This window comes from Carassius gibelio, chromosome B21 (assembly GCF_023724105.1).
Source record: "Carassius gibelio isolate Cgi1373 ecotype wild population from Czech Republic chromosome B21, carGib1.2-hapl.c, whole genome shotgun sequence".
Classification (NCBI taxonomy): Eukaryota; Metazoa; Chordata; class Actinopteri; order Cypriniformes; family Cyprinidae; genus Carassius; species Carassius gibelio.
Window position 1 is genome coordinate 17,919,333 of NC_068416.1, and position 14,376 is coordinate 17,933,708.

Sequence of the window (14,376 nt, forward strand, 5' to 3'; positions counted from 1 at the left end):
ACTTTTGAAATGCAGTGTATTTATGTATGTGTGTGTATATGAATAAATAAATGTGTGTAAATGTGTAAATGTGTAATGAATATGTTGTTCATGTATAAACATTCAAAGGCCACAAAGTATATCTGAATAATTGATTACCCTCTACTGCTTCCCTTTTTCATAATGTATAATTTAGCATTGTGAAATAGCTGCGGGAAGAATATGATAATTGTGGAGCAAAAGTTCAGGACCTTGTTTTTGAACTAAAAACTTGCACTGAATTTTAGATTTTCTCAGTACAGATCAACTTTGAATATAACTGGTCTAAATCATATTTTACAAACATGTGATTTATTTAAATCAACGATGAAGACATTGTATGCTATTCACAGCTACTATTATGTAGTTAATGTATTGATGTTTAAAGCACTTGCTTGTCTGATGTACATGCTTTATTGTCCTGTTTATTTTCTGTTGTCTGCCTGAGTATATGATAAAAGAAAGCTGGCATTTTTGTTTAGAAAATAAGTTCACACCGATACTCTAATTTCAATATCACTTTCAATTGTCTGCAAAAATATATCAGATTAAACAACAGATCAGAACATATTTCTCTTACATGCATGGATTTTTTGTTTTTAAGCAAACTAAATTTGTCACTTGAAGTGTTTGTCAAAATGAAGCAATATATTTTTCAACACTGAGAATATTTTATGGATAATATAGGAGTCTGCCAAACTGATATTATTCTGTTTCATGTTTTGGAATATTAAAGCTCCATATATGAATCAGTTCCATCCCTGAAAATATTGCATATGATTGCATGCGTCTTTGTTTTTTACATCAAGCTGAATATTTGTGCTTTGTGCTTAACATTCTAAAAATGTTGATAATAGGAAACAAGAAAATATATTTTGCAGTAGTAAAAATATATTGCATTGTTTTGGAGCCAAAAACACAAAAAGTGTCTCCTATGAAGCAGATTAGAGTTTAATTCTAGAATCACGTCCCAATCCCACTTTCCCTTGCCTTCATTTCCTGTCTCCTCTCAACTGTCTCTTTCATTAAAAATGGCAAAAAACCCAAACCTGAAACAGCAATGAACAATACATTTCAATTTTGTGGAATACTGCCTGTTCCTGTCTGCTGTCTCATATGTGGACACCTTTTCTTCTGTCTTGATTTTGAATGAAGTGTTTTGGAAATCTTACCCTTCATATGTCCTCTAACCGAAGCTGGAATACAGCACCTGCCACCTCTGGGAAAGTGTTCATTGACATACACTCCAGCAGTAATTGTGAACCACAGAACTACATTTTTACAATTTTAGGTCTGTTTGACAATTGTTGCTAGTGTGAACAAGACTCAAGAAAGCCAGGGATTTTTTTTTGGATGTACCATTTTCTCTTGAGAATTACATATGTCTGAGCTGCGTTCTTGAGTTTAAATCTTTGTATCTTGCCTGCTGTGAAGACGGCCACTTGAGAATCTGCATTCAGCTGGCTGGATTACATTGGACTTTCTAGAATCTCTTCTTTTGACGGTGCATCTGCCTCTGATTATGGTTGAGCGGCTGAGAAATATTCAGAATAGTATAGATCTCAAACTGAATAACTAGAGCTTGTAGGTCTGATTAGGAAAGTTCACCTGAAGTGGTCTCGGTGTCCCACTTTTTTAACCTACTTTCAGTTATTTTGTCAGATTTTTCAAAACTGTAAATATAACAAATATTACTGAAGTATGTTTTTTAGGTTACAACTGTTTAAGTCTTTCTGAATTTCTTTGTTTGATTTGATGTGTCCCTTGCCTTTTCTGTACACTGAAAAAAGTCAGCAAACAAGAAACGATCTTCAGAAACTGCTTGTGAACTTCACAAATAAGCGAAAAAAGGCAAGTAACACTAAACATTTTGAAATAGAAAGACTGAAATTGTATTTTCTTGTTAAAAATACTCCAGTTATCTTTCTAGTATATTTACAACTTCAAAAAATCATTTTACATTGTAATTATTTGTGAAAGTTACAAGCAATCTATGAGTGAAAACTGTTTCAAAGTAAATATTATACATCACACTACCAAATTATTAAGCTACAAGTATGTGCTTAATGTTTTATTAATCATATTTCAGCTAGAGTTCTATTGGATCCCTGTTGAAATGTAGCTCTTTTCCTCACATAAAATAATTGGATGGATTTAGAAGATTTGGAATATATCCTTGTGGACTATTTCTGATGTTTATTTGGCACGTTTAGAGCTTGACAGACAGTCATGCTCTCTTTTGCTGAGAAGGTTTATTTGTTATCGATTTAGTTTCAAACTGTCTCTGTATATCTGTTCTTGCAGAGCTGTAACCCAAAATAGACAATAATGGACCTCACCGATGTTTGTTGAGTGATCGGCAGTGGTTCCTCAGCAGGGTTCTGGAGGTTTCTCATTGTTAATAAATAGCTGTGGATCCTCAGGTCGCCATCACGCCAGCTGTGGGTGTACACGTGGGCTCTGTGTATTGTCCTAGGCCTTTGATCAGATAATTGCACCTCAGACCCAGAGTTTGAAACATCTGAGTGTCGCTATGGTGACCAGCATCACTGTGTCCGCTCTGTTGAGTGGCTTTTAGTGATTCAGACACAACTGGATGGCAGGGCTGCTGTAGCAACTTTTGAAATTATACAATCATAGCGCCGGGGTGTAAATTTCGTCTAACAGTTCGCTTAGAGCGGGGGTTACATTACATTATGTAGACATTACTGTCTGTCACAGTGTTGCCAACTCTGCAGTTTTCCCATGGAATTGGGCTTTTTTTCACTGTTGCTGCAGGTTGTTTTTTTTTATGTCCGCGTTGCGGGTTGAAGTGACCCCAATAATGTTATTTTAGCACCCGGAACGCAATTTTTTCCCCCCTCGAAATGTGGTTCGTTTGGGATAGTTTTGAGTAGCTATTGAGCAGGTTTTGTTGTGAACACTTGGCAACCCTTTCCGTTAAACAGGTAAAGTTATTATTACTAACATAGCGGAGTCATCGAAAAATACATTGCCATCATGTATTAAAGATAAAATAATCACTTTATCCAATGTTTAAGTGAATAAAATAGCTGACAACCTTACTTACTGGAGTTCATCAACTATTGACGTCTCTCTCACCGGACTTGTCTCTCTCTCTCTCTCTCTCTCTCTCTGTGTGTGTGTGTAGGTGATGTAAAAGAGCAGAGCTGGCATTTGGGCCAAAGCACTGTGAGGCAAGGGGCAGACTAAAAATCTTTCTAAACTTAAAATGCATTTTTGGCCCGTTTGTGTTGTTTTACACAAGTATTTAAAGTATAAAGCATTTTTATTTACAATACAGAGCATGGTTTTTAATCTTATTTTAGTGCTCTTGCCTCCCACCACCCCCCACCCAGGGATTTACGCCTAGTGCAATCCTCCAAAAAATTTTATAATAATAATTCCTTATAGAGTTGCTAAAGATTTTGAGTTTGAACTCACATGTAGCCCAGTTGCCTGTTTTATTGACTTTTCACATTTTAATTTCCAGCACTGATGGAACAAACAGACAATTATGTTTCAACAAGAATTCATCAGTTGACATAAACAGTGCCAGCTGGGGATCTGTTAATATAATTCATTGGAACAATTTGCACTGGCACATTCCTGTTCATGTAAAAGCCTTGAGATTTAATAAAGTCTTTATTTGAGGAATAAAGAGATATGTGCGGTGGAGCATCTTGTTGAAAACATTCTTTTATGAAGGGAGTTGTTAAGAGGATCTTTCGGCCTCTCTGTTGCTTCTTTGTATCCATTGTTTCACGCAGGGTTTCCACAGGGGATGAAGGTGCAAGTCAGGATTAATGGGTTTTAAAGTGCCTGGCAAAGAGGTAAAGTATAAAGACGCATTTAAATGATGGACTGAAAGTGACGCATCAATAAATGTATAGCTGTCTCTTGAGAAATTAACACTTCCTGTGATTAGCTTTTTGAAATCCTTTATCTTAAATGTGGTCATGTGCCATCAGACATTTATATTATTCATATTGATATAATCCAAGTCAATGTTATGAACATATCTTTACAGGCGTCAAATGTTCAAGGTGACAATTCACATAAGATGTCCTTTGAATTTTTTTTCTTGCTGTTGCTTATTTGATAGACAGCTTTAAAATATAATATGAATTAATACAATTTCTATTTAATTATTTAATTCAATTATTCTTTGAGAATTGCACAAGTTGTTGTTCTCATTCATAAACATTATTATTTATCATTTTTGGTCTGTGCATATGATTAGTTAAAAAAAACTGACAGAAGGACAAGGACACAAGGTAAATGTACAGTGGGACTTTTTATTTTTTACATCATGGACATGATCTTTGTTTGTCATGGACATGACATAAACATTTGCAGTACACATTATGTAAAATGACATCATAACATATACATCTGATACATAAAATCAGGATGGATCATGTATATTTATAGTGTTACTACAGAGCAAGTTTGGAGTGCTGTTGAAATACACCACTATTGTTTTTCTGAGCAATCAATAGGCCTACTGGATAAACTCGTTTTTCTGACAGTTAAAACTGAAAAGAGGGTACGTTTATGGTCTGCAAAAATGACATTTAATGATTTTCTTGAAGGCGCTCTGAAAGTCTTTATTGAAGTACGCGTAAATGATGGGGTTCAAAAGCGAGTTTGAATACCCGAGCCAATTAATGACGTCGATGAGCCACAAAGGCATATCACAAGACGGACAAAAAGGCAGCACGATTGCTTTGATGAAGAATGGCAACCAACACACAATGAAAGTGCCCATTATAATGCCCAGCGTCTTCACTGTCTTGCGCTCGCGCGCCAAGGCGAGCTTCCTCTTCGCCTCGGTGTTCTTCTCGTGTTTGTTCTCGAACAGAGGGACAGAGTTTGGCGTGTTGGGAAGAGGCATGTTGTTTTTGGAGTTGCTGTGAACCTCGATGATCTCCAAAGACTCACCGTCTTCCGCGTGCTTCACCGCGCCGTTTACGCACGCGGCGGGCTTGGGTTCGACTGCGCTTTTCCAGTTTTTGCCCAGCTCTCCGTTCGCTCGCTTAAAAAGCGCAGGTGACACAGTCAAACATTTCACCCTCTTCTTCTCGGGCTTTCGAACGGTTTTGCGAATGCGAAATCTCGCCGCTTTGAATATGCGTCCGTACAAGACCAGCATGAGAATCAGAGGGATGTAAAACGCGCAAAAGGTGGAATAAATGGTGTACCATGGGTCGTGGCTGATCATGCAAGCTTCAGGATTGGCCATGTCTTCTGCTTTACTCTTAGGTTGAGATTTCATGATCAACATGGGTGGAATTGATATCGAAAAACCGACAAACCAGGTAACGGTGATTAAAAGAGCGGCACGTTTTAATGTCCTTTTCTTCATGTAGTCTATTGGGTTGGTGATCGCCCAGTATCTATCCAAAGCGATTGCGCACAGGTGCAGAATTGAAGATGTGCAACATAAAATGTCTAAAGAAATAAAAATATCACAAGTTACCTGTCCAAGCGTCCACTTGTCTAAAACTTGGTAAAGAGCTGCCATTGGCAACACAAGCACCGACACCATGAGGTCCGTCACGGCAAGTGATCCGATCAGGTAGTTTGCAACATTCTGCAGCGATCTTTCCAAAGCAATAGCCGCCACAACACACGCGTTTCCAAATATGGAACATAGAATGAGCGCGCCGATCAGCAAAGACGTGGAGATCTGATAACTTAGAGGAACCTTCACAGGTAAAGTCACATTGTCGAGTTGCTGATTTAACCCACTGTCGTTCTGAAAAGATAAGAACGTGTCGTTGTTTTCTTCCATGTCGCGTAGAGCGTAAAATTAGCAGAACCTCATTAAACAGCACTACTCCATTCAGAGGAGCTCAAACACTTGAAGGCGATGCCAGCCATCAACATTGTTACTGACGACTTGTGACGACGCGGCTCCATTTATATCAGCAGTGACTCTAGACGTCAGTTACCTACGCAGGTGTACCGGGTGGGCTCGGCATAGAATATGCACGCGCGTTTTTCCAGAATTTCTTCCAGTGAGATCCATCCATCCTCATCATCTGATTTGTAGCAACAAACTATTGAAGCAATTCCAACATTTGAATGCTTGAACGATGCTTTTTAAGACGGGGTCCAATTCCCTCAATTTCCAAAGGAGTGAACTTTTTCTTTAGAAAGCAACTTTTTTTGCTTTCGTAAAGCTTGTTTTCGATCCGCTCGGCACCGACACCCGTCGAGCTGAAAATTGTATTGGTGCTGCTGCCACCTGCTGTAGCGCGTCTGCTGCTGAGAAAACAACGTTTGGCCCAAACACCTCTCCTTCATCCAGACCCCTGAGTAGCCTATTCAGTGTTGGGAAGGTTACTTTGGAAATGTTACGTAATAGGTTACAGATTACAGGTTACCCTATTTGAAATGTAATAATGTGTAGGCTAGTTATATATTTCAATTAGATTTTATTAATGTAACTGATTACATTTGATTACTTTTTGATTAGCCTACATTTCAACATTTCTAAACGTAATCATTTTGAGACATTTAGAGCACGCAGGGTTAATTTTACAAAGCTACTGTCAGACTTTCAAAATCCTTCTTCCCTTGATTTAAGATGATTATTTAATTCTATAACATCCGCACAAAATCAGACTTTAGCACCTCTTTTTACTTTGAGATCAGGATTTAAAATCAAGGTATGATACTGTTTTTGAAACCCAGTATGTGTAGGTATGACAGGAAACACTGCATCTAACATTGCCTTGGAAAAAAACTCTTAGTCTAATCTTTAAAAAAAGTCAATACATAATAATCCAAATAGGAAATTAAACAGTTATCAAATAAGCATCTGTCCTATTTTGTGTCCTAAACTGCTGAAATAATGGTGTCTATTATTTGAGAAAAGTCACTCCAATTTGGGAAATAAATCAATATGTGTGTGTGAAAATATTAGGCTTTACTGTAATTTAATTCTCAGTTCTGAGATTACAGTTAGGATTAAGTCAGCTAAAATGGGCCACATTTTGGTAAATGACTTTCACACTCAAACTATGCACAATATCAAATTTTTTCTGAGATATTTTTTATAAATTAGCATGGGTCTCTTATAATATATATATATATATATATATATATATATATATATATATATATATATATATATATATATATATATAGCAACATTACAGACTACATAAAGTTGAAAAAGTGAAAAAGCATAATAGGACCCCTTTAACATTAATTATATTTTTAAAGACTGTTTTGTATTTGTATGGATATATAGGCAATTATAAACATAGCCTATATGTTTGTGTGTGTGTGTGTGTGTGTGTGTGCGTGCGTGTGCGCGTGTGAATTAGGGGTTTGACCCATAGACGGTAAAACAAAGGTATTCAAACAATTCAATAGTCAAAACATATATAGGCTATTGGGGCTAAAGATGTGAAGTCGCAATCGCCTGAGGAAGTAACAAAACGCCGCTCCAGCGCATTTAACTTACACCACAAATATACCACAAGCAGTTGTGTTTAAAGCATTTTTCGATTGAATTTCCCATGTTCCTACCCAGCTAACACAGTTACGTTGTGACGACGTAACTGGACCAGACCATATTCGTTGCAGCGACGTCCCAAATAACGTTCCAGTGACGTAACTTTGTGATTCCCATATCCGTCGTGGCGACGTTATAGTGGAACGTCGCTGGAACGTATTGAGTACGTCCCAGCGACTAAACTGGCACGTTATAAGAACGTTACTATAAAGTACCATATTAGTCGCAGCGACGTACCATATAACGTTCCAGTGACGTAACTTTGTGATTCCCATATCCGTCGTGGCAACGTTATAGTGGAACGTTGCTGGAACGTGATGAGTATGTCCTGACGACCAAACTGTCACGTTATGAGGACGTTCCTATAAAATACCATATTGGTCTCAGGGACGTACCACATAACGTTCCAGTGACGTAACTTTGTGATTCCCATATCCGTCGTGGCGACGTTATAGTGGAACGTTGCTGGAACGTGATGAGTATGTCCTGACGACCAAACTGGCACGTTATGAGGACGTGACATTACAGGATCATATTGGTAATTCATATTTTCACCTCACCATTACCTTGAAATACATAAAGAACTAATAAAGTCAATTCATCTCTAGGGCAAAAAATAAACCTTATGAAATCTAATTGTAATCTAATTATAGGGGATTCATAGTTAATACATTAATTACATACATGCAATGCAAACAAATACAAAAACATTCTAATATAAAATAGACAAAAACACACTGCATTCATTCACAAATCAATATTTATTCAGCACTACTTTCTAAAAATACGAAGCCAAAACATTTTGAACATTGCACCTGTTCTTTAACCATGCAAAATGTTACTAAGTTATGAGCACAGAAAACTAAACACATCAATTCATAGATTACACAATATGAACAACAGAAAATGTTTGTCTTAAGGATGGTGAGATGGTTAATCATGTCATCAGTGAAAATTATAAATAATTATCAGTAAACTTATTGATACAACATAATTTAGTGCAACAAAAAATACATGATATATAGATATGAAACAATTCAGCAGATACTGCACAGAGATACTGCACAAAGTAAAACTGTGAGCGTCATATATGAGGTTCCTGTTATAAATGTCTGGTGGTGATGTGCTTTAATTACACGACATGCAGGAAAAATATTTGGCTAATTCATGCGCACGATTTTCTATTTCATTCACTCGATTTGCTAAAACGTGTACACTATTTATACATCAAGAGAACGAATTAGTAAATTGTGCATACGATTTAGCAAATCAATGAAATGTAAAAGTAATCGTGCACGTTTTAGTACATCGAGGGAACGAATTAGTAAATCATGGACATGATTTCTTTCTTTTTCTTGCATGTCATGATCAGGGCTCTGTGCTCACTATCAGAGGATAAACCTAAACAATAAAGCAAAGAACCATAATTTTTGAGCTTCTCAGAAGAAAAACATTCATAAAGCGTAAAGATATGAAAAATGAACAATATAGAGATTTCTAGCATCTCTCCTGTATTATTTGTCCCACCCGAAAAAACAAAGTTTTTTAAGAAAATGAACATATCGACTTTCTCAGAAGAATCTGTGATTACTGACTGTGGAGAAGACTCTTTCAGACAGTGCTGAGGAGGCAGAGTTAGGTGCTGGACAGCTGATAGAGAAGAGGAAGAGGGTGTTTCTTACCCCAGCAGCAGAAGACAGGCTCTTCTGAGGGAAGGACAGGAGGCTTGATGCAGTGTTTTGCTGTAGAACAAGGCCTACTTCTCAGCACCTGATCTTCTTCAGAAAAGAGTTCCTCTAGTGTAGAGTCAGACACTCAGATTTCTTGCAAACTGGAATCTTTTAATAACATTTAGCATATTATTGTAGCCATGTTCATTGTTTTTATTATAACACATGGCAAGCTTATGAGAAAATTGTTAAACGTGTTCTTCCTCCTCTTCTTCATCCTGCGCCTGCACTGTCAACATCCTTCTCTGAGCTGAAAGGGAGGATCATCTTGTTAATGTTGCTCATGTATGTTCACAACCAGTCAAAAATCTGGAATCTTTTCTTTATGGTTTTCAAGAGAAGTCTCTTCTGCTCACCAAGGCTAGATTAATTTGATCAATTTAAAAAAAAAAAAAAAACAGAAAGAAAAAAAACAGAAAGAAAGAAATAACAGTTTTCATACTGTTTTTTTGAATATACTTAAACATATTTATTGAAATAATTATGAGGCAAAGCTGAATTTTTCAGTAACTTTACTCCAGTCTTCAGTGTCACATGATCTTTTTCATATACTGATATGTTGATCGGGAAACATTGCTGATTATCACAAATCAGTGCATTTACATGCACCCAATCGCATTATTGCCGCTAAGATCAAAGTGTACATCTGCTCATGACATACATGATGTAAATCACATCTGCAGTTAGCTTGCTACGGTTGTTAGTTCCACTGAACTCTATTGGTAACAAAGGAACTTTTTGAACAAAGTTGGTTTTAGGGAAGCGCACCCCATATTAGAAATGATGGGGAAGAAAACTTAGCATTTCTGGAAAGTTGAATTTTTTCTTCATGATTACTTTATGAAACACAAAGTTCAAAACATTGAAAAAAAAGGTAATCTTTTGTAAAATTACAAAAGTCTACTCTACCACTGGTTTTCAATTTTATGCATTCTTGCTATTAGCCCCCCCCCCCCAAATAAAATAAATAAATACAATAAATAATAAATAAATAAATGTAACTGTAGTGTAGACAAAAGTTTGGGCAGCACAACTGTTTTCAACACTGATAATAATCAGAAAAAAATTTTGAGCAGTAAATCATCATATTAGAATAATTTCTGAAGATCATGTGACACTGAAGACTGGAGTAATTAATGCTGAAAATATAGCTGTGCATTATAGAAATAAATTAAACTTTTAAAATATATTTAAAACTTTTGACCAGCTGTGTACATTGCCACATTTAAATGAAAACTCAACTTGTAATAATGCACACATTCTCAAAGAACTTACATTCTGGTGATTACTTCCTTCCCACACTGCTGTCAGTTCCCTTCAGTCATTCCCAGTCCTCCTTGTTTTTAATCTTTCCCTCAAATCTACAGAAACAAACATCATTTTATAGACAAATTGGATAAGTCACGAATTGCAATAGTTATATAACTATAATCACAATGCTAAGTTATATATATATAATTATAAATATATATTGGATCGGCACACAATTATCGGGATAGTATTGAATTGGCAGATTAGCGTATCATCCCAGCCCTAGTTACTACAGTCAAAACAATGAAACTCTCTTCAAGAGCGCACAATAACTGATATTTAAAACTGTTAAAAGAAAAGGCTCAAAATATTGCACACATATAATACACAACAATATCTCTTCCTTTGGTGTTTTGAACATTTCTATGAGTAATGCTACACGCTGTGACTCTGTGTTGCTTCAAGTGCATCATTCTGCGCACTGCTTGTGTTTACGCGATGCACGCTGTATAGGAGCCATACCCTTTCGTATTATTATACATTAGCACAATGAAAGATTCTTGTTCTGTCCCATCTACCACATGTTGCTGCCTTCATTACTGTGCTATACATTTAAAAGAAATGTATTTTACACACACACACACACACATACATTATACACACACACACATATATATATATATATATACAGACGGTTTCAACGGCAACAACATAAACAAACGCTTTTGTGGACCTAACCTAACCGGTAGACTTCCAAATAGAATCAATAACAACAGCCAAGTCCCTCTAGAGTAGATATTTTTTGATAACAAACAAAATGTTTGCTGTGTGGATCAGGCGGACTTGATGAAAATGCTAATTCATCCTTTGCCAGCAGGAGATGTTTTAAAGCATAGACATAAAGTGCGAGAAATAAAGGTTTCCCCAGTAACAGCTGTAAACAAAGCAGAGCTACGCTCACACGCTGCTTTATCACGCATATAACATGCAAGTCTTTCTTCAGAAATACAGCTATATAAAAACACCTGTGCCTCGTTTTGATATTTAAACATATAAATGTTAGCAATTATTAAACGTGCAGTACGTAACGTTACTCATGTTTATTCAACGAGCCTTTTTGAAAATCGATCAGTTTTAAAATTGTGGCGAGTCTCCAAAAATAAATAAATGTATGGGAAACATATGCCGCAGCACTACCACCTGAGCCCAACTTTAGACTACTCATCACCTTGACTTTAAGTTTGAGACCAAAAGTTTGGACACACCTTCTCATTCAAAGAGTTTTCTTTATTTTCATGATTATGAAAATTGTAGATTCACACTGAAGGCATCAAAACTATGAATTAACACACGTGGAATTATATACATAACAAAAAAATGTGAAACAACTGAAAATATGTCATATTCTAGGTTCTTCAAAGTAGACACCTTTTGCTTTGATTACTGCTTTGCACACTCTTGGCATTCTCTTGATGAGCTTCAAGAGGTAGTCACCTGAAATGGTCTTCCAGCAGTCTTGAAGGAGTTCCCTGAGAGATGCTTAGCACTTGTTGGCCCTTTTGCCTTCTGTCTGCGGTCCAGCTCACCCCTAAAATATATGTTAATATATGTAAAACTGTGTGTGTATATATATACACACACACACACACACACACACACACTTTTGCACATCCTGTCATACCAGTGACTGGGTGTTACTGCAATAGACTTTGCAGCATTAAGGTTAACGATTAATCGATTATTTGATTGTTAATTTAAACGACGATCGATCATGGAAATGATTGAAAATTGACATCCCTACACAGAAGTATAGAATATTCTACATTGATTTAAAAATTTTTTTTGCAAAAAACGACACTGATATCGGATCAGAATTACTGTCTCTTCTCATAGTGACAGCCAATCACATTAGTTTTCTGGTATTGCATGCACTTGATTGGCTTGCGTCTGCGCTTGGGGATTTGCATAAGATATTCTGACTGGAGGAGGGCTGCATTGGCGCTTGAAAAGTCTTCAACTTCTATTTAGAATTAATTTCTAGAATTAATTTCACCATGCTTGACGTCACACGAGAGGCGTTGACGCCCCGTGTGATGGGGCGTTATATGTCTGGATACCGCTGCACAAATCTTTCAACCACGAGAAATGTAGTTCCAGCACGGCCTTACATCCTGGACAGCACAATGGTCAGGATGACCTGAAACACAACCAACTGAAATCAATTTAAAATTATTTAGTCTTGCCTGAGTGATGCTGAAACAACCAGGTTTAGTTTTTCACCCAGGAGAAACTGCTTCCTGTGGAACAGTCTCCATGAAGAATGATCTCTTGATCCTGGATCCTTGCTGCCATCCACGCAGAGATGATTTGGAGGATATGTGGTTGTGTCTAAAGGGTAATGAATCAATCAATCAGTTCTTGAAACCCATCTCTACTTGTAATAGTTGTCTTGTTGCTGCTGCCCAGACTGTCTCTTCCCCTGATGATAAATATATGTGTTCATTTTAAAGCAATAAATAATACATTTAAATTACTAGGTGGTAACAAATATATTTCCTTATAAGGAACTGAATCATGGACTCAACTGGTGGTTGTCAGGCCCTAAAAAAGTGAACAATTTGTTTACTTTTTGTGAAAGAAAGTATCAGATCAATTTGAGAATTAAACTAGCATTAAAAAGCATGCATGTGGAAAACACCATTAACACCAATAATGAACAGATGACAGAATTTACAAGCCTGCTACTTGAGGGAGAAAAGGGGAAATTATTAACCCCACATAACGTTACACTGAACATGATTTCGGCAGCCTCGGTCTAATTAACGTTAAACTTTATATTTAACGTTATATCGGTTTATATTCAAGTTCACAGCATGGATAGCATGAGCATCATCAAGCTCGAGCAGCAGGTATTCAAACAAACTAATTAACGTTACTACGGTTAAAAATTGAATAATTAGAAAGTTAATACTGTATAGTTTATAGTGATAAATTTCAAATAATTTAAAACAGGTAAGGTTATATTCGATTTTTACAGTTAACGTTACCTTAGACCACCTCTGAGACTGCTTTTGAGCTAATTAACCAAACAGAGCATTTATTTATTAAATTGAAAGAGAAAACCTACAAAAATACAAAACACTACTCCTCTTTGATGGCATTTACCGTTGTATCAGTTAAAATCTATGAATAAAAGTAGATTTATAGGACTTACCTTTCCTCCGTGTCCGTCCGATGGAAGTTGACCGTTACAAAATGACGGGCACGCGCACGTCGCGCACTTCACTCAGAAAGTGACGTGCCCTGCTAGTTTAAGGTTTAAATGTTCTTTTGTCCCGTACTCTCTTTCATTAACAAACATTATCACCATTTGCTAAGTAAATTGTTTATTTTATTTTATTGTTCTTAAACTGATGGCATATATATATATATATATATATATATATATATATATATATATATATATATATATATATATATATATATATATATATAATTATTTTAACATGCTTGATTAATTTTTTTGTGTATTTCCCAAAGAATATGCTGTTCAAATGGTATCTTAATAATAATAATACATCTAGTGCAATAATATTAAAAGTTATCTGAAGACCAGCTGACCACGTTGCTACAACGTCCCCAATGGGACTAACTAGCGACGTCTTTTGAGTACGTGCCCTCAACGTTTCTGGGAAGTTAGCCAAGATTTAAAAAAATGGAACTTTACCACGACGTCCTCACAACGTTGCCATAAAGTAATGTCGCGCTGACCAAATGACGACTAACTGGCGACGTCCTCACAACGTTCTGTGTTTGCTGGGTATAGGTCTCTCTTCAATATTTTTA

General features: G+C 36.4%; 1 protein-coding gene and 1 long non-coding RNA gene across 2 annotated transcripts; both read right to left on the reverse strand.

The window, feature by feature from the left end:
- Window positions 1-4,296: 4,296 nt before the first annotated feature.
- LOC127986683 (5-hydroxytryptamine receptor 1A-beta-like) lies at window positions 4,297-6,945 on the reverse strand. The gene has a single exon (XM_052589016.1). It carries the CDS (start codon window positions 5,813-5,815, stop codon window positions 4,574-4,576), a length of 1,242 nt encoding a protein of 413 aa, XP_052444976.1. The 5' UTR covers window positions 5,816-6,945; the 3' UTR covers window positions 4,297-4,573.
- Window positions 6,946-8,291: 1,346 nt separating this feature from the next.
- Window positions 8,292-13,951, reverse strand: LOC127986697 (uncharacterized). Its single transcript, XR_008160912.1, has 6 exons — window positions 13,745-13,951; window positions 12,811-12,918; window positions 12,584-12,727; window positions 12,025-12,118; window positions 10,555-10,640; window positions 8,292-9,529 (listed from the first exon to the last, which is right to left on the reverse strand). It is a non-coding gene; the product is annotated as an uncharacterized LOC127986697 (long non-coding RNA).
- Between the last annotated feature and the right edge of the window lie 425 nt (window positions 13,952-14,376).